Below are 18,176 nucleotides of genomic sequence, written 5' to 3'. Positions count from 1 at the left end.
TATTGACCATCAAACAAATATCTGGATGGTTTACAATTGTTAAAATTAGAGTTTTAAAAAAAGTAATAAAAATAAAATAGGGTAACATAAAAACCAGACAAAGATAAAGATACGGACAAAGTTGGTACAATAGGCACTGGGGGAGGGGAAGATTCAAAATTACATCGAAGTCAAAATAAAAATAAAAGGGAGGTAGGAAGGGGAAGGGAGAGAATGAATAGGGGAGGGGAGGGGGGTCGCTTCTTAAAAGAGGTTGTTTCTAACAATTAAAAATGGAAGAAAAAGGATCTTATCCAGAATTTTGGTATATGTATTGAAATAAAAAGGTTTTTAGTTTGGTTTTGAATTTGTCGAGTAAGTTTTCCAATCAAAGGTAAGATGGAATTGCGTTCCAGAGGGAGGAGGCTGCACGGTTTACAAGAGCTTAATGTTAGGAAGGAACAGCATAATGGGGTTGAAGGTTGGGTATAGGGGAAAGAGAGTATTACATTTTTGTGAATAGCCTAGTTTTCAGGTGCTTTCGGAATAGTTGGAAGAAGCCCAGATTCTGTAGTGGGACAGTAAGGTTATTCCAAAGCTCGGTGATTCTGAAGAGGAGAGATTTCCCTAGTTTTCCCGCATAGAGGATACCTTTTGGCGTGGGGAAGGATAGTTTAAGTTTTTGGGCGGATCTGGTGGAATCAGGACTCAGGGAGTTCCAAGATAGTGGAATTAGGGGAGGGAGGATGCCGTGTAAGATCTTAAAAGCTAGGCAGGCGCATTTAAAGTGAATCTAATAGTCCCTTCAAACACTTGTGTAACACACTACCATCCTCCAAAAAAGGCTAATGCTCAAGCCAAAAAGTAATCTATATATCAATCAAAAGATTGAGATAAGAGATTTTTAGGATCTCAAGTGCTCGCAGTCGCATGCTAGTTGAACAAGTCTCGGCAAGTAACTATCTTGCAAACTATCATCGGTCCTTTAAACCCTTATTGTTATCATATATTTCATTATTTTTATGTAATTTGCTATATTTATATTCTCATAATAATACTTAGCTCGGGTGTAGATTCTTAACCCAGCCAGCAGGAAACGCCAAAACCACCTTCAGTTTGAAAGAAGGAACATAGCGCAACAAGATTTGAGTTTCAGTGAATTTAAGGAAAGGATCTCTGCAAGAAAGCATCCATCAACAGAAAAAACATTCTAAGCATCAGAACCAGCAGAGATGCTTCTTGAGGAGGCCCGTAAGAAGCCTGGCTCCGCAAAACCACTTGAAGATCCTCGATGGGAAAGGAGGAAACCAGAAGCATGAGAAACCAGTGTAGCTCTGCAGTCTCAAGCACTAAAACAAGAGAATCCTGCTACTTGGACCCTAAGGGATCCCTGTGACAGGTCTGAATTGGAGGAAAGCCAACACCACAGAGACTAGAGTCAAAACAGTTCCAAATTTCCTGGGTGCAACAATGTTGGACAGTCGCCCAAACTTTAGCCTAGGCTAGGACCATTGATGGCTTTATAGAGTTAAGGAGGGAGACAATGACCCCTTCTGAGTAAACCCTCCATGCTAATGCTTCGCGTTCAAAAGCCATGCAGTAAGAGCAAAGCAAACCGGATTTTCTACAAACACTGGATCCTAACAAAGAGGGTCTGAGTGAACCTGTAACTGGGACCTGTCCAAAGCCGCAGCAGATCCATGTACACGGTCTGCGTGGTCAATCTGGAACAACTAGAAAACTGTCCCCAATGGCTCGTGATCCAGAGGATTCGGACTAACATGGGCCACAGAAGAAACATGTATAACAGTATGGATGTTGGGGAGTCCCTGGACATCATATACCTGGACTTTAGCAAAGCATTCGATAGCGTACCACACCGCAGGTTGCTGAGCAAGATGAATTCTATAGGATTGGGCGACACATTGATGAAATGGGTTGGGAACTGGCTTGGAGGTAGGCTTCAAAGGGTAGTGGTGAACGGCACCCCCTCCAAAATGACGGAGGTGATCAGTGGAGTGCCGCAGGGCTCGGTCTTGGGCCCGATCCTATTCAATATCTTTATAAGAGACTTGGCAGAAGGGCTCCGAGGTAAAATAACATTATTCGCCGATGACGCCAAACCAAGCAATGTAGTGGGCAAAAGCACAACGGACAAAAATTCAATGCCCGACAACATGATGCACGACCTACTCCTACTTGAGCGCTGGTCTAGGACCTGGCAACTCAGCTTCAATGCCAAAAAATGCAAAATCATGCACCTGGGCAGCCAAAATCCATGCAAGACTTATACCCTTAATGGCGAGATCTTAACAAGAACTGTAGCACAACAAGACTTAGGGGTGATCGTCAGTGAGGACATGAAGGCTGCCAATCAAGTGGAGCATGTTTCATCCAAGGCAAGACAAATCAAAGGTTGCATACGCAGGAGTTTCGTCAGCCGTAAGCCTGAAGTCATTATGCCATTGTATAGATCCATGGTGAGACCCCACCTGGAATACTGTGTGCAATTCTGGAGGCTGCATTATCGCAAGGATGTGCCGAGACTGGAGTCGGTCCAGAGAATGGCCATCCGGATGGTCTCTGGACTCAAGGATCTCCCGTACGAGGAACAGCTAGATAAATTAGAGATATACTCATTCGAGGAATGCAGAGAGAGGGGAGACATGATCGAGACGTTCAAGTATCTCACGGGCCGCATCGAGGCAGAAGAAGATATCTTCTTTTTTAAGGGTCCCACGGCAACAAGACGGCATCCGTGGAAAATCAGGGCGGGAAACTGCACGGTGACACCAGGAACTTCTTTTTCACTGAAAGGGTGGTTGATCGCTGGAATAGTCTTCCACTTCAGGTGATTGAGGCCAGCAGCGTGCCTGATTTTAAGGCCAAATGGGATCGACATGTGGGATCTATTCACAGAGTAAAGGTAGGGGAAGGTCATTAGGGTGGGCAGACTAGATGGGCCGTGGTCCTTATCTGCCATCTATTTCTATGTTTCTATATGCTCTGCGGGCACGGCTGGACCAGAGCAATTATAGCAGTACCTCCAGGCTCAGACTTTTGACTGAAGAACCTGTCCACTTACATGTTCTCTGTTGCCATAAGGTTGAACACCAGCTGACCGCAGCACTGAACAATGGAATAGAGGGCTGATGTTGACAGCATTCAGGCACCTGGATGCAGGGCTTGTCTGCTGATAAATTGTGCTTGGATATAGAAACATAGAAATAGACGGCAGATAAGGGCCAAGGCCCATCTAGTCTGCCCACCTTAATGTCCCTCCCCTACCTTCGCCCTGTGAATAGATCCCTCCCCTACCTTCGCCCTGTGAATAGATCCCATGTGACGATCCCATTTGGCCTTAAAATCAGGCACGCTGCTGGCCTCGATCACATGCAGTGGAAGACTATTCCAGCGATCAACCACCCTTTCTGTGAAAAAGAATTTCCTGGTGTCAGCTCGTAGTTTCCCTCCCCTAATTTTCCATGGATGCCCTCTTGTTGTCGTGGGACCCTTGAAAAGGAAGATATCTTCCTCCGTCTCTATGCGGCCCGAGAGATACTTGAACGTCTCGATCATGTCCCCCCTCTCTCTGCGCTCCTCGAGTGAGTATAGCTGCAATTTGTTTAGCCGTTACTCGTATGGGAGATCCTTGAGTCCTGAGACCATCCGGGTGGCCATTCTCTGAACCGACTCCAGTCTCAGCACATCCTTGCGATAATGCGGCCTCCAGAATTGCACACAGTATTCCAGATGGGGCCTCACCATGGATCTATACAATGGCATAATGACTTCCGGCTTTCGGCTGATGAAACCCCTGCGTATGCAACCTATGACTTGTCTTGCTTTGGATGAAGCTTGCTCCACTTGATTGGCAGCCTTCATGTCCTCACTGACGATCACCCCTAGGTCACGTTCTGCTTCAGTTCTTGTTAGGATCTCGCCATTTAGGGTGTAAGTCTTACATGGATTTTGGCTGCCCAGGTGCATAACTTTGCATTTTTTGGCATTGAAGCTGAGTTGCCAGGACCTAGACCAGCGCTCCAGTAGGAGTAGGTCGTGCATCATGTTGTCGGGCATTGAAACATCATCTATTGTGCATTTGCCCACTACATTGCTTAGTTTGGTGTCATCGGCGAATAATGTTATTTTACCCCGAAGCCCTTCTGCCAAGTCCCTTATAAAGATGTTGAACAGGATTGGGCCCAAGACCGAGCCCTGTGGCACTCCACTGATCACCTCCGTCATTTCAGAGGGTGTGCCGTTCACCACCACCCTTTGAAGCCTACCTCCAAGCCAGTTCCCAACCCATTTCGTCAATGTGTCACCTAATCCTATAGAACTCATCTTGCTCAGCAACCTGCGGTGTGGTACGCTATCGAATGCTTTGCTAAAGTCCAGGTACACGATGTCCAGGGACTCCCCAATATCTAGCTTCCCCGTCACCCAGTCAAAGAAGCTGATCAGGTTGGATTGGCACGATCTCCCTTTTGTAAATCCATGTTGACGGGGATCCCGTAGATTCTCCTCATCCAGGATCTTATCCAATTGGTGTTTTATTAGAGTTTCCATTAGTTTGCTTACTATCGATGTTAGACTCACTGGTCTGTAGTTTGCTGTCTCCATCTTGGAGCCTTTCTTGTGGAGTGGAATGACGTTAGCCGTCCTCCAGTCCAACGGGACGCTGCCTTTCCTAAGGGAGAGGTTGAAGAACTTGGACAATGGCTCCGCCAGGACATCACACAGCTCCCTTAGCACCCTGGGGTGTAGGTTGTCAGATCCCATTGCCTTGTTAACCTTGAGCCTTGATAGCTCACTGTAGACACTGCTGGGCGTAAACTCGAAGTTACTGAACGGGTCAACTGAGTCAACCCTTGTCTGTAGCTGAGGGCCAAGCCCCGGCGCTTCTCGGGTGAATACTGAGCTGAAGTATTCATTTAATAGTTGGGCTTTTTCAGAATCCTTTTCCACATAGTCTCCGTCTGGTTTCCTAAGACGTACAATCCCGCCTGAGTTTTTACTTCTGTCACTGATATACCTAAAGAAGGATTTATCTCCCTTCTTGATGGTTTTTGCCAGAGACTCCTCCATGTGAAACTTAGCCTCCCTGACTGCCGTTTTGATGGCTTTTGATTTGGTCAAGTATTCTGCTCTAGAGACCTGTTTCCCTGATTGTTTGTAAGAGATGAATGCTTTTTTCTTCTCCTTGATAAGGGCCGAGATCTCCGCAGTGAACCACTTCGGCTTATTGTTCCTTCGCCGTTTACTTACTAATTTAACATAGCGGTTTGTTGCTTCCTGTATGGTGGTTTTCAAAGTCGACCACATTTCTTCCACGCTATCGGTTTCTGCTTGTCCTTGTAGCGCCTGGTGAACGAAGTCTCCCATTTCTTTGAAGTTTGTGTCCTTGAATTTGAGGACCTTGGTCAGTGTGGTAGATTTAGTGAAACCTTTCCTAAGATTGAACCATACCATGTTGTGGTCACTGGAGGCCAATGTGTCACCCACCGAGACCTCTGTGACACTTTCTCCATTGGTAAGTAATAGGTCCAGTATTGCCTGATCCCTTGTTGGGTCCAACACCAGTTGCTTGAGACCAGCTCCCTTCATAGAGTTTAATAGCCTCCTGCTGCTGCCGGAAGCAGAGGTAAGTTTATCCCAATCCACATCAGGCATGTTGAAGTTACCTAACACTACTGTGTCCCCACGCAAGGTGATATTTTCTATATCACTGATTATTTCCATATCCAGGTCATCATGTTGTCTTGGGGGTCTGTAAATTACACCAAGATACAAGCATTTGTCCTTCCCTCTGGCTAAATTAACCCAAAGGGATTCCCCAGTGTACTGGACATCTGAGATTCTTGTGACCATAATGTCATCTTTAGTATATAATGCTACACCTCCCCCTATTCTGCCCTCTCTGTCCCGGCGAAGCAAGTTGTAACCCGGTAAGACCATGTCCCACCCGTGGGAGTCTGTGAGCCAGGTCTCAGATATTGCCACCACATCCAGGTCGGCATTCCTTATTTCCGTTTCTAATTCCAGGATCTTGTTTCCCAAACTGTGTGCGTTGACGTACATAGCCCTCCATGTTGTGTTTTTGTTACATCTCAGTGGGTATGTTCCTGCTTGAGCTACTTGAACACCTTTAGCATTGTTTGTATTCTCCCTAGACTCATAACTACAATGTGTACTCCCCTTGGACCCAGAATTACAATGTGTGCTCCCTCTAGACTCAAAATTACAATGTGACCCATAATTGTCATATGAACATACCCCCGATTCAAAAGTTTTCATACTCGCCCCTGACCCAGAATTACGGTGACTACTTTCCTCAGCCCCCAAAAAGTATTGGCAGTTTAGTTCGCCAGGTATGTTGTATGTGCCTGTACCCTCCCCCGACTTACCTAGTTTAAAGCCCTGTGAAGTAGGCGGGCTAGACGGTGTCCAAGGACATTCTTTCCTCTTCCGGTCAGGTGTAGCCCGTCGTGTCCCTGTAGTCCTTGCAAAGCTTCTCCATGGTGCAGGAACCCAAAATTCATCTCCTTGCACCATCCTCGCAGCCAGTCGTTCACCTTCTGTATTCGATCCTCTCTGGCTCTGCCCTTGCCCCTCACTGGGAGAATCGAGGAGAAGACTACCTGCGCATCCATCCTCCTCAGCTTCTCCCCCAGGGCTTTGAAGTCTTCAGATATGCTGTCCGGGGTGCTCCTGGCAGTGTCGTTGGTTCCAACGTGGATTAGAATCATGGGGAAGTGGTCTCGGGGCTTGATGAGTCTGTCAAGGCAAGCGGTTACATCCCGGATCCTGGCCCCAGGCAAACAGCAGACCTCTCTTGATTGTAGGTCTGATCTGCAAATTGGTCCCTCGGTGCCCCTCAGCAGCGAATCTCCGATGACCACTACTCTGCGCTTCTTAGGGGTGGGCCTTACTGTTGATTCCGGAGCTGGAACCGTCTGCCGAACAACTTCTTGAACAACTTCTCGTACTTCGTTCTCAGGACCTTCCTGTAGCAGCTGAAATCTGTTCCTCAGGACGATTTGTGGTGTCGATGTAGAGCTGCCCTGTATGTGAGAAAAAGAGACAGAGTTAGGTCCTCTGCGTTTTCCTGTGGATAATGTCCACTCTTGCTATATGACCCTCGGATGGATGCCATCCGGTCCGGGGATTTATTACTCTTAAGCCTATCAATCTGCCTACACACCTCCTCTAGACTGACCGTCAATCCTGTCAGCTTTCCGTCTTCGTTTCCAGCATATAGCCTGATGGGTTCCGGTATGCTGTGTACATCTTCTTCGGTAAATACAGACGAAAAAATGTGTTCATTTTGTTGGCAATTGCTTTGTCCTCTTTTAGCGCTCCCTTTATTCCATGGTCATCCAAAGATCCCACCGCTTCCTTTGTGGGTCGTTTCCCCTTAATATATCGAAAGAACGGCTTGAAGTTCTTCACCTCCTTAGCTATTTTTTCCTGGTAGTCTCTTTTGGCCCCTTTTACCGCCTTATGGCACCTGCGTTGATGTTGTTGTTTGTGCTTGTTCCAGTTTTCGTCCGTTTTTGATCTTTTCCATTCCTTAAATGAAGTTTTCTTGTTTATGATCGCTTCTTTTACCTCTACAGTGAGCCACGCCAGTTCTTTGTTCTTTTTCCTCTTGGATCCCTTGTTGATAAGCAGTATATATAGATTTTGCGGCTCGGTGACTGTGTCCTTAAAAAGGGACCAAGCTTGCTCTAGCGTTTTTACAGTGCTTATCCTCTTCTTAATCTTCTTCCCTACCATGAGTCTCATCCCTTCGTAATTCCCTTTTCAGAAGTTCAGTGCCGTGGCTGTCGTTTTGGACCGATGTTTCTCTCCTGCGTTCAAAGTTTTTTCTCGCAAGCCCTAACAAAAATCCTACTGAATCAATGCTTCATTTAAATGGACACAACTACCCCATAGTTTCTACTTTAAAAATATTAGGGGGTCACATTAGATCGTTCACTGTCATTTAAAACTCATACTGATTTATTGATTAAGAAATGTTTTATTATTCTTTGGAAGCTGCGCTTCATAAGGAAATACTTTGACTTTATGTCTTTTAAAATTTTGATACAATCGTCTATTCTCTCAGTATTAGATTATTATAATATCATTTATTTGGGTTCCTATAAAAAAAACAATCAGTCGATTTGAGAATAATACAAAACACAGCAGTCCACCTGATTCTTAATCTTATAAAACATAATCATATTAGCTTATATTATCAAAAGCTTCATTGGTTGCCATTTGAATCCAGAGTGTTATTTAAATTCGGTTATATCTATTTTAAGATTTTATTTGGTATAGCACCTTCATATTTCCCTTCCCATTTTAGATTTTATAACATTAAAAAAACCATTTGAAAACCAGGTTGGTTCTCTTTTCTGTCAGTAAAAGCATGCCGTTATAAAAATTTTTTAGATAAGAGCTTGGCATTCCAGGCTGAAGTAATGAATTCATGTTTGTATGTTCTTATTTCCCCATCCCTTTCCTATTATCTTAAATAGATCTTAAAACTTATCTATTTAAAAAACATGAAACATAGAATTGATTTTAATTTATAACCTTTAGTAATCCATTTAAGTTTCTAATTGATTATTTGATGAATTTGTATTATCTGAGTCACATCAAGGTTTGTGTGAGGGACGCTCAGGACGCCAAAATTGGCTCACACCTTACAAACCAAATGGGGAAATATATATAATGGACGATATATAATTATATATAATACATTATATTGTGTTATAGGGTGCTCTCAGTGTGAACCCTCAGTGATAGGAGCGCAACTCTGACACTTCACCTCTGGGTCAAGGCGGTAAGCCTCCACCCACACACCATCATCGAGCACCCCGGGTATGCTGAAATCAAACAAATCAATCAATCAAAAGTGAATAAATCAAACTCAACACAAATAACCTGAATGACCCCCACACAAACCCTGCCAGCCAGACCCCCCAAGAACGCACAACAAAAGTAAAAAACATACAAGAACTATCAAAAAAGTATCAAAAAAACAACATAATACTTATCTGAAGCTATCTCACAGACTGAACAACGCAAACAACCGCGCCAAGAGGAAAGGTTCAACCGCGCTGGTTTCGGGAGAAGCCCTTCTTCAGGAACCTGACTCCCGACGGAACACGAACAAAGGGGACGGCTGGAGGGCGGGGTCCCTCCAGCCATCCCCTTTGTTCGTGTTCCGTCGGGGGTCAGGTTCCTGAAGAAGGGCTTCTCCCGAAACCAGCGCGGTTGTTTGCGTTGTTCAGTCTGTGAGATAGCTTCAGATAAGTATTATGTTGTTTTTTTGATACTTTTTTGATAGTTCTTGTATGTTTTTTGATTTTGTTGCGCGTTCTTGGGGGGTCTGGCTGGCAGGGTTTGTGTGGGGGTCGTTCAGGTTATTTGTGTTGAGTTTGATTTATTCACTTTTGATTGATTGATTTGTTTGATTTCAGCACACCCGGGGTGCTCGATGATGGTGTGTGGGTGGAGGCTTACCGCCTTGACCCAGAGGTGAAGTGTCGGAGTTGCGCTCCTATCACTGAGGGTTCACACTGAGAGCACCCTATAACACAATATAATGTATTATATATAATTATATATCGTCCATTATATATATTTCCCCATTTTGGTTTGTAAGGTGTGAGCCAATTTTGGCGTCCTGAGCGTCCCTCATACAAACCTTGATGTGACTCGGTTGCCTTTTTGTTTTCACTATTTTAGGATTTTTTCGGCATATCCGGAGTGTATTGTTGTTGAATTTGTATTATCAGCTGAATTCCATTTTTTAATAAGTTTTAAGATGCTGCGCTTAGTGTTGTATTACTTAGATTTGTGTCATTTCCATTTTTAACATTGCTGTATGACCTTGTACTTTTAATGCCCATGCATTATTATTGTGAACCGCCATGAACTGATGGTTTGGCAGTATATAAAAATAAACTATGTGCCAATGAGGGTGCCTGAAGGTAACATACCACCCAGTAGAGCAATAAGAGGGTTACCAACCACCATCGTAGCATTGTCCAAGACTCAGACCACCTGGCTTTCCAGAGCTTCAGCAAGATCAGTAAAGTTAACCAAATGGCTCAGAGTTCCAGCCTGGTGATGGACCACCTTCTCTGGATGGCTGGAGCAACGTTCCTGAACCAACTGACAAAACGAGGGAGCTTCCCAGCCAAAGAGACTGGACCCTGTCATGACAAATACCCAGGAAGCTATGCAGAAAGGCATGATCCTGACAAGAGACTGCGGATGGAGCCACCAATTCAAGCTGGCCCGAGACTCTGGTATCCAAGGGTAGAGACATCTGCTGAGAGTCCGTCCATAGAGACCAACAATCTAGCAATGCATGTCAAGAGTACACAAGTGAGCTTTCGACCAGAGAACTACATCTATAGTGGCTGCCATGGACCGCAGCACTGGAAAATAGCACCACGTGGTCTGGCTAGCAGGCTTGCAATTTGATAATAGCCAACTGCGGTTTTCTGTAAGACAGACATGGCCATGGTCATCCGCCATGTGGAACAAGAAGCCAAGTATTCCAGGGATCTTTTCGGTGACAAATGGTGCATTTGGGATCTCACAGGCCAACCCAAGCCCTCCAGGACCTGGAGCATCTGAGCCACTGTGTGTCACCCTTTGGAAAACAAGGGCCCCTGATCAACCAAGTTGGCCAGAAAGGGATGCACCTTCAAGCCCATCTTTTGCAGGTAAGCTATCACCACCACCACCATCACCTTAGTGAATATGCAAAGAGCGGTCGCCCATTCGAAAAGAAGGGGCAAAAACTGGTAACGACTTACCAGAATATTAAAGTGCAGAACCTTCCTGTGGTCCAGTGTAAGCAGGCCTCCGTCAGCTCTAGAGAGGCTAGGAACTCTCCTGGAGCCACCGCTACTATGACAAAGCAAACGGCCTCCATGCGGAAATGCAAAATCTTGAGTGCTACTTTGACTTCAGTAAGGTCTAGAATGGGCCTCCAATCGTCTGAGGCTTGCTGTGGCCCAATGAAGAATATGGAACATCTGCCTGAGCCCAAGTCTCCAGGCGGTACAAGCTGGCCTGAATGTCCAACAACCTACGCACAGTGGCCACCACTCCGTTCACAAAAGGGAGGCTAAGCCAGATGCTCCCACCCCCCTTTCATGTGCTGTGCAGCACATGGGACAAGGTTGCACCTCAAGAGCGCCAACTGGCACAATCCTGGCTTGAATTAGGGACAAAGATTGGAAAAGATCCAAGATGGCCACTGGCAGCATTTTGATGCAAAAAAAACAAAACAAAATGGCATAATCAAAAGTAAAATCCAAGATTTTAAGATTCTAGAGGTGAGGAAACACATGAGCACATGCAGAAACGAAGGAAATTCACATTTTCAGACAATCCCCCCCCCCCCTCAGATTTTCCTCATAGGCTGTGAATTGTAGGCTGTGAATTGTGCTGGCAATGGGCTGCAACCTGCCACAGCTTCAATGGTAGCTAGACCAGGGAGAAGAATCACTTTCTCAAGAGAAATGTCCTTCCATAGCTGAATATTTGGGCTTCCAGCCTGACCAGTGTCTGACTCAGCCTACACCCCCCTTAGGACCACGAACATGCAAGAACTGAAGAACCCCAATCCCCCTCCCCCCGCCAAAAAAAAAAAAGCCCGACTAAAATAAATGAGCAGAACAGAACCACTCCTTCAGGCATGCATGCAGAAGGAAAAAAAACAACAACCCAACTATAGAGGGAAGCAGAGCCCTCTGTGAAGTAGGAGGAACACAGAAAAAATCTAGAGTGGGTTCTTTTTGCAAGGCATGTGGCTACAGGGAAATTACCCACTTGTCCAGAATGACACACCTATTGCACTACAAAAAGAGATTATGTGCTTACCCTGGTAAGCTCTTTGCCAGTAGATAGATGACACATTCTAGACCAGACATGGGCAACTCCGGTCCTCGAGAGCTGGAAACCAATCGGGTTTTCAGGATTTCCCCAATGAATATGCATGAGATCTGTTTGCATGCACTGCTTTCAATGCATATTCATTGGGAAAATCCTGAAAACCCAATTGGATTCCAGCTCTCGAGGACCAGAGTTGCCCATGTCTGTTCTAGACAGTAGGGTTATTTCCTTATAGCCATGTGCTGCTGCAGAAGGAATGCACTCTGGATTTTTCTTCACTGGGCTCTCTAGCTCCACCTTCAGTTCGTAACCAAACACTTAGAGCCACTCAACACATGTTTAGTAGAGGCACCTGTAGCTAACAGAAATTGAAGATAATCCCAAGCTGACAGAGCTGGCTGCTCTAGAAGAGGAGAAATCTGGGCACATAGTTTCTGCCAGCAGGCTTCTGGGAGATAGACGCAGTCTGTAGCCGAGTTGAAGAGAACTCCCAGGTATGCCAGAGACTGTCTGAGCATCAGATGGCTCTTCCTGAAGTTGACAATCCAGCCCAGGTTCTCCAGCATCTCAAGTAAGGGTGAACCTACAGATCCACTTTTCGCACATAAGCCACCACAACAAATATCACTGTAGGGAAGGTCTGGAGCATTGTCGCCAGCCCAAAATGCACAGCCTCCTTTCGAAAGCGTGGAATCTTGAGACACATTCACGAGCTGAAGATCTAGAATAAGCCTCCAATCTTCTGAGCCATTCTTGGCATGAGAAAATAGATTAGAGTATCTGCCTGAGCCCGAGTGTTCGGGTGGCACAGCTCCAGAGCTTGAATATCCTGCCAGCGCTGAACGGTGGCTTGAACCTTAAGCTCCTTGACCGGACAACCTGTAGGAGAGTGAACGAGCCAATCTAACAGAGGCCCGGTAAATTCCAGCTTGTACCCTGATCTAAGAAAGTCTAAGACCTACTTGTCGGACGTAATGCACCATCTAGGCAGGAAGAAAAACTGAGAGCCAGTCACCTATCTGAAGAGGAGCATCCCTCAGCCTGGAGCCATTGTGCCTCTGATGGCGCTAATTGTAGTAAACAGGATATAAGGGGGCCCATGGCCAATATGTATAAGACACTCCTTGCCTGGGAGTCTGGACAGCATGCTAAGTACAGATTTTCTGTTACCAGTGAAGCAAAGAGAATTCAAGGTATAATGTCTGGAAAAACAAGATGCTGAAATATGTGGCAGTCATAACAATAGTCTATAGCTGAAAGTCACAAACAACTTATAAATAACAAAAACAGACTGACCTGGGGTGGGTCATGCAATGGCTGGATATTGTGGAAGATGCCTGGGCACAGAGCTCCGCTCCAACTCTCCTAATAACCCTCTTCTTTATGATCCCAACCTGTGCCCACTCTCCTTAATCACCCTCAGGGCTTACCCTTGCCACATAGGTTCTTTTTGGTTACTGAACAGCGCTCTATCTGCAGCATGGGGAATGCCGCCGAAAACTCCCAGAGTGCTTAAGAGTACGGTGGTGCACTCCAGCAAGATGGCGGGGACGCAGAAGCAATGGCGGATCGCATGGCAGATGAAATGCTGCAAGTGTCTATGCGAAACCTCTCACAGCTGCTGGATAAGCTAGCAAAGTTGCATTACTCGATGGAGGAGTTAAAGGATGTTTTGGCTGGGCATGCCACATAAATTCACCAGGTGGAGGAGCGCATCTCGGCTCATGAAGACCATATGGTGGCATTGGACGCTAGGATTGAAGCCCTAGAGACCTGAGTGAGCCAGCTGATGGACCGGGTTGAAGACCAGGAAAATCGGGCCAGACAGAAAAATCTCTGAATCGTTGAGGTCCCGGAGGCGGTTCCAGACTCCGATCTTTTAAATCTAGTGAAGCGCTGGCTGCCAAAAGCATTGGGCCTACCTGACCAAATGGGGCCTGTAGTGGTGGAATGTGTTCATCGTGTTGGGCCACGGAAAGACAGGAACAGCAATGGTCGGCCGAGGCTGGTGTTGGCCCGCTTTCATAATTATGCAATGAAAGCTTGGCTTCTTGAGTTCTTCAAAAAAATCTAGAGTTTTGGAGTACGAGAGCGCCCAGCTTATGGTCTTTAAAGATTTCTCTGCTAAGGTGGCTGAGCAATGCCAAACTTTTACTCGTTGTTCCCAGCTGGTTACCCAAGGCATTAGCTTTGCCTTCCTATACTCGGCCAAGGTGCGCCTCACTCATGAGAATAAGATTGTCACCAATGCGAAGGTAGAGGATCTAAGGAGGTTCATCGAGCAGCTGCTGGCCAAGTTATTTGTTTTTGGCGGGACTGGTTTTTTTTGGCTCAGATGTGGCTCATGAACTGACATTTTGGTTTGTTCTTGGAGCGCTGGTGTGGGCTGGGATTGGTGGCTTTCTATACCCGTTTACCTACCTAGCGGGTGAGGAGTGTGTGCATGCAGGGACCAGGTGCGGCATGCTCTAGGTGGCTTAGCAGCTTGCCCCATGCCTATGAGCAATGCAGAGTGGCCTGCTGCGGTGTGGGACTTCACCATTCTTCTGCTCCCTCTGGCTGAATGGTCCTGTTGGCATTGTCTTGAGTGCTGTTACAGTTCTGGGTCCAGCCTAGATGGTGCTTCTGCCGTCTCCGACTTGCTGGTCACCAGTTTTCATGCCTTTGTTTTCTGCATGAGTCCGAGACTCTGCTGTTGTTTTTGTGAGTGGCGTTGTTGGGTTGTTTTTTTTTTGGGGGGGCATCCTTGGTGATACTGTTTTCTGACTAGTGCACTTGGGATATTTGTGTGATGGTGTCTTTGTACTCCTTTCCCTTGTTTTTGGGACACAGGTTGGGGACTGTTTTATGGTATTGTTTCTATAAAGGGGGATTTATGGAGGGGAAGAGGTTGGGAAGTGGAGTGAGAGTGTCTGTGTGCGTGCTTTTATGGATGATGGGTAGTATGGAGTTCTGGCTAGGTGTGAAGGTGTGGGTCAGAAAGGGGAAGGTTAGGAGGGGAGGGTCTGGGATTGGGGGTTCAAGAGGGGGGGCAGAGCGGGAAGGGTGGGCTTCTGCTGGGTTCTATTTTGAGGTGTCAGTGAGCAGTGTGTTGGGTTGGTTAGGAGGCTGATGCCACTGCCCCATATAGGCTATCACTCTATGAGTTCATATTTCCTGTTCAATGCCCAAATGGGTGATATCAAAGTTGCTAGCTTTAACGTAGATGGTTTACACTCTCCAGTTAAGCGCAGCAATGTGCTCCAGTAATGTAAGAAACTAAAAGTTGACGTCCTGCTCCTATAGGAGACTCACCTCAGTGTATCTGAGCACACCAAACTGAAGAGGGATTGGGTGGGTGAGTTGGCTTTTGCCTCCTACAAAAGGCAACGGGGTGTTGCAATTCTTTTTCACAAAAAACATACATGCATGCTACATAAACTGGTTCAAGATGCTGAGGAATGCGAGAATTCAAGGGAGCCAGTAAGGAAGCTGCTGAGTGCCGAGAAGCAGCGCCAAATCGCACTGCTGCTCGTGCCACTCAGATGAGGAAATTCAATCGCGCAGCCGGTTAGCAGCAGGGCAGGAGTTTGAAAAGCTTGCTCCTGCCCGCTACACCTCCACCATGGATCGGCAGAGGACCCGCTGAACCTGCACCTCAACCACGGATCGGCAGAGGTATGATAGGGTAGGGAGAAGGGGGCAAAGTCTTGCGGCGGCCTTAAAATAAATTCGGGGAGGAGGCATTGACCCGAATATAAACCGGGACCCCTATTTTTGGGCCAATTTTTTGGCCAAAAATCCTGGTTTATATTCAAGTATATATGGTATTATCAATTCCTTTATGGGAGCACATCTAGCCAGTCAAGCAGGCCTGGTGTATACAAATCTAATATATGCAAATCTGTTTCACACCTATTCATTATAGATTACTTGAAAACCAGTCTAGCTAAATGTGTCTCTAGAAAAAGTTTAAGAATTATTTATTGTCTCAAAAGTATATTTTTTATTGGGATTTATTAACCGCCTTTTCATGAAGACGGTTACCCAAAGCAGTTTACAATACATTGAATAGTAATCAGGAACTCTTAAGTATTTTCACTCTATGTCCTGGCAGACTCACAATCTAACTGTGGTGCCTGGGGTAAAAAAGGGTTAAGTGACTTGTCCAGAGTCAAAGGGAGCAGGTTGGGATCAAACTCTCAACCTCAGGGTGCTGATGCAGCAGCTTTAAGCACTAGATCACTCCTCCCTCTACGTGCAAAATGTAAGTCAAGCTTATGGCTTCTGTGTATTTAACAGACATTATTAGAATAGTTAAATAAAATAAAATAAAAATATTCACAGGATAGAAATCAGGTGTTATAATCTTTAAAAAAATAACATACCCAATAAGGTAGACTCTTTATTTTGGTTTTCCTCATCTAGTGAAATCAACCTGTAATATAAAGAACAAAGCAATTTGGATCACCACTGAAACCTTGCAGGGAGACAAGCTTCTACAGCTGGCAGATGGGATAAATCCTTAGCAACGAATAGCAATGAAGACTAAACTGGGCATACTGGCCATCTGTCATTTAACTATGTTATTACTGTAATAGGATTTTTTTAGGAGGGGAAATCACAGTTCTTAACTCAAAAGGAAAAATCATTATTAATTAAATTATTAGTACATACTGAAAATATGTCACCTTATCTTGTATCCATAGTCAAACTATACATAGCAAGATGAACCTTAAGATTGTCCTCCTTCAGGAAAATTTTTTGTGAGTCCACTCATAAAAAGTACCTTCTCCTGCTTGAAACAAGCTTCAATTCCTGCAAGGTATAGGCAGAATAGAAGTCACTAATGTAATGTAATTTTATATGTGCATAAAGATAGTTGAAAAAATTTGAGTTTGCCAAAGACACAGTTTTTTGCCAAGCCTTTTCGGCTTAGGGCCTGTGAGTGTCTGCTGAAACAAACCTGCGAGAATCTAGATTTGACAGCATGATTATTTTGTATAATTGTTTTAAGTACTTCCCTATTTTTAATGTATTTAAGATTTTGTATTTCAATATAAACCGTTTGAACATAAGATTTTGTGTTTTTTATTGTATTGTAAACTGCCATGATCTAGTAACGCCGGGTGGTATAGCAAATTTCAATAAACTATAAACTCTCCGATTCCAACTTCAGAAAGCTACCCAGAGACAAAAAATACCAGAATTTTATACCAAACCACTTGTTACAAATTATCCCTAGGACTTGTCTACTTATTCAATTGCTATAAAATGTTTTCTGTTTCTCATAGGCAAAAAAACAAAAAGAAGACCACCTCAATGTTCCACATGAGTGGGAGGATCCAAAACACCACAAGAAGTGAAAGCGATGTTCTGGATCAAATGAGTTTATTCCAAAATGCAAAATGGCAGCAAAATGTTCAAAGTTGACAAACAATGACTCTAGTCGCCTCTTGCAATGAAGGTCTACAAATTTGGATAATATGGTTCACGTCAACGAAGACACCCTACATGGTCTGTGTTTCGGCTAATTGACTGCCTTCCTTAGGAGTAGTAGTATCTGCAAATCAATATTAAAACAATACTAAAAACAGTAGAAATAACTAAGTAATTCTCCAAAATGTTGAAACGTCCAGTGCAACAGTAGAAAAGAAAACTGCAAGAACCCAGTGAACCTTTCTGTAGAAGAGTTTCAAGAAATTGGACCTGTATGTCTCCAGTTTCAATCCTGGTTTTTTTTCACCCATTGTTGTAGAACACTCACCCCTGTTAAAGGGGTTCACAGTCCTTCTGAGAGCTACCAGTAGCTGAATATTTGCCTTCAGCAAATATTCTCCCTTCGTCAGTTCCTTCAGCATACTGCCTCTTAGCATCTTCATCCCAGATTCTCACATCTCCTCCCACAAAATTCTAGGGGGACACTACCACTAAGAGCAGATGATAGCAACTTACAGCTTCCCTCCCAAGAATTAGCAGACCTGTGGGTACTTTGTACCTTTGGCAATGTAGGCTCATTTTCAAAGGGAAATATATGCAGTTTCCTTTTAAAAATATATTGACTAACAGGGAGCATAGGAATGTAAATATCTGTAGAATTTGCGTCCCTAACTCCCTCCTGGAACATATGTGCAATGAGGTAAACATCCCTCTTTCCCATGCAAAGATAATTTCACATTATTCTTTCCTCTAATGGGGATAGGATAACCAATTTTGAAAGATTCTCTTTTCATGGATAAACATTCATTCAGCACACTACAGTTACTGAGACAGCCAGCAGAAGTGTTTATCAGAGTTTCAGGCAAAAA

General features: G+C 44.8%; 1 protein-coding gene across 6 annotated transcripts in view; it reads right to left on the bottom strand.

Annotated features, from left to right (window-relative positions):
• The window catches only part of ICA1 (islet cell autoantigen 1), a 311,620-nt gene that overhangs the window by 106,381 nt on the left and 187,063 nt on the right, over window positions 1-18,176 (bottom strand). For all 6 annotated transcript variants that reach the window (XM_033931013.1, XM_033931014.1, XM_033931016.1 and 3 more), the window contains exon 10: window positions 16,257-16,306. In XM_033931013.1, the coding sequence (XP_033786904.1) occupies window positions 16,257-16,306 (50 nt within the window). The remainder of the gene's footprint in view (window positions 1-16,256; window positions 16,307-18,176) is intronic.

Source organism: Geotrypetes seraphini, chromosome 2 (genome assembly GCF_902459505.1).
Source record: "Geotrypetes seraphini chromosome 2, aGeoSer1.1, whole genome shotgun sequence".
In the NCBI taxonomy this organism is placed as follows: Eukaryota; Metazoa; Chordata; class Amphibia; order Gymnophiona; family Dermophiidae; genus Geotrypetes; species Geotrypetes seraphini.
This window is presented reverse-complemented; position numbering and strand designations above follow the sequence as displayed.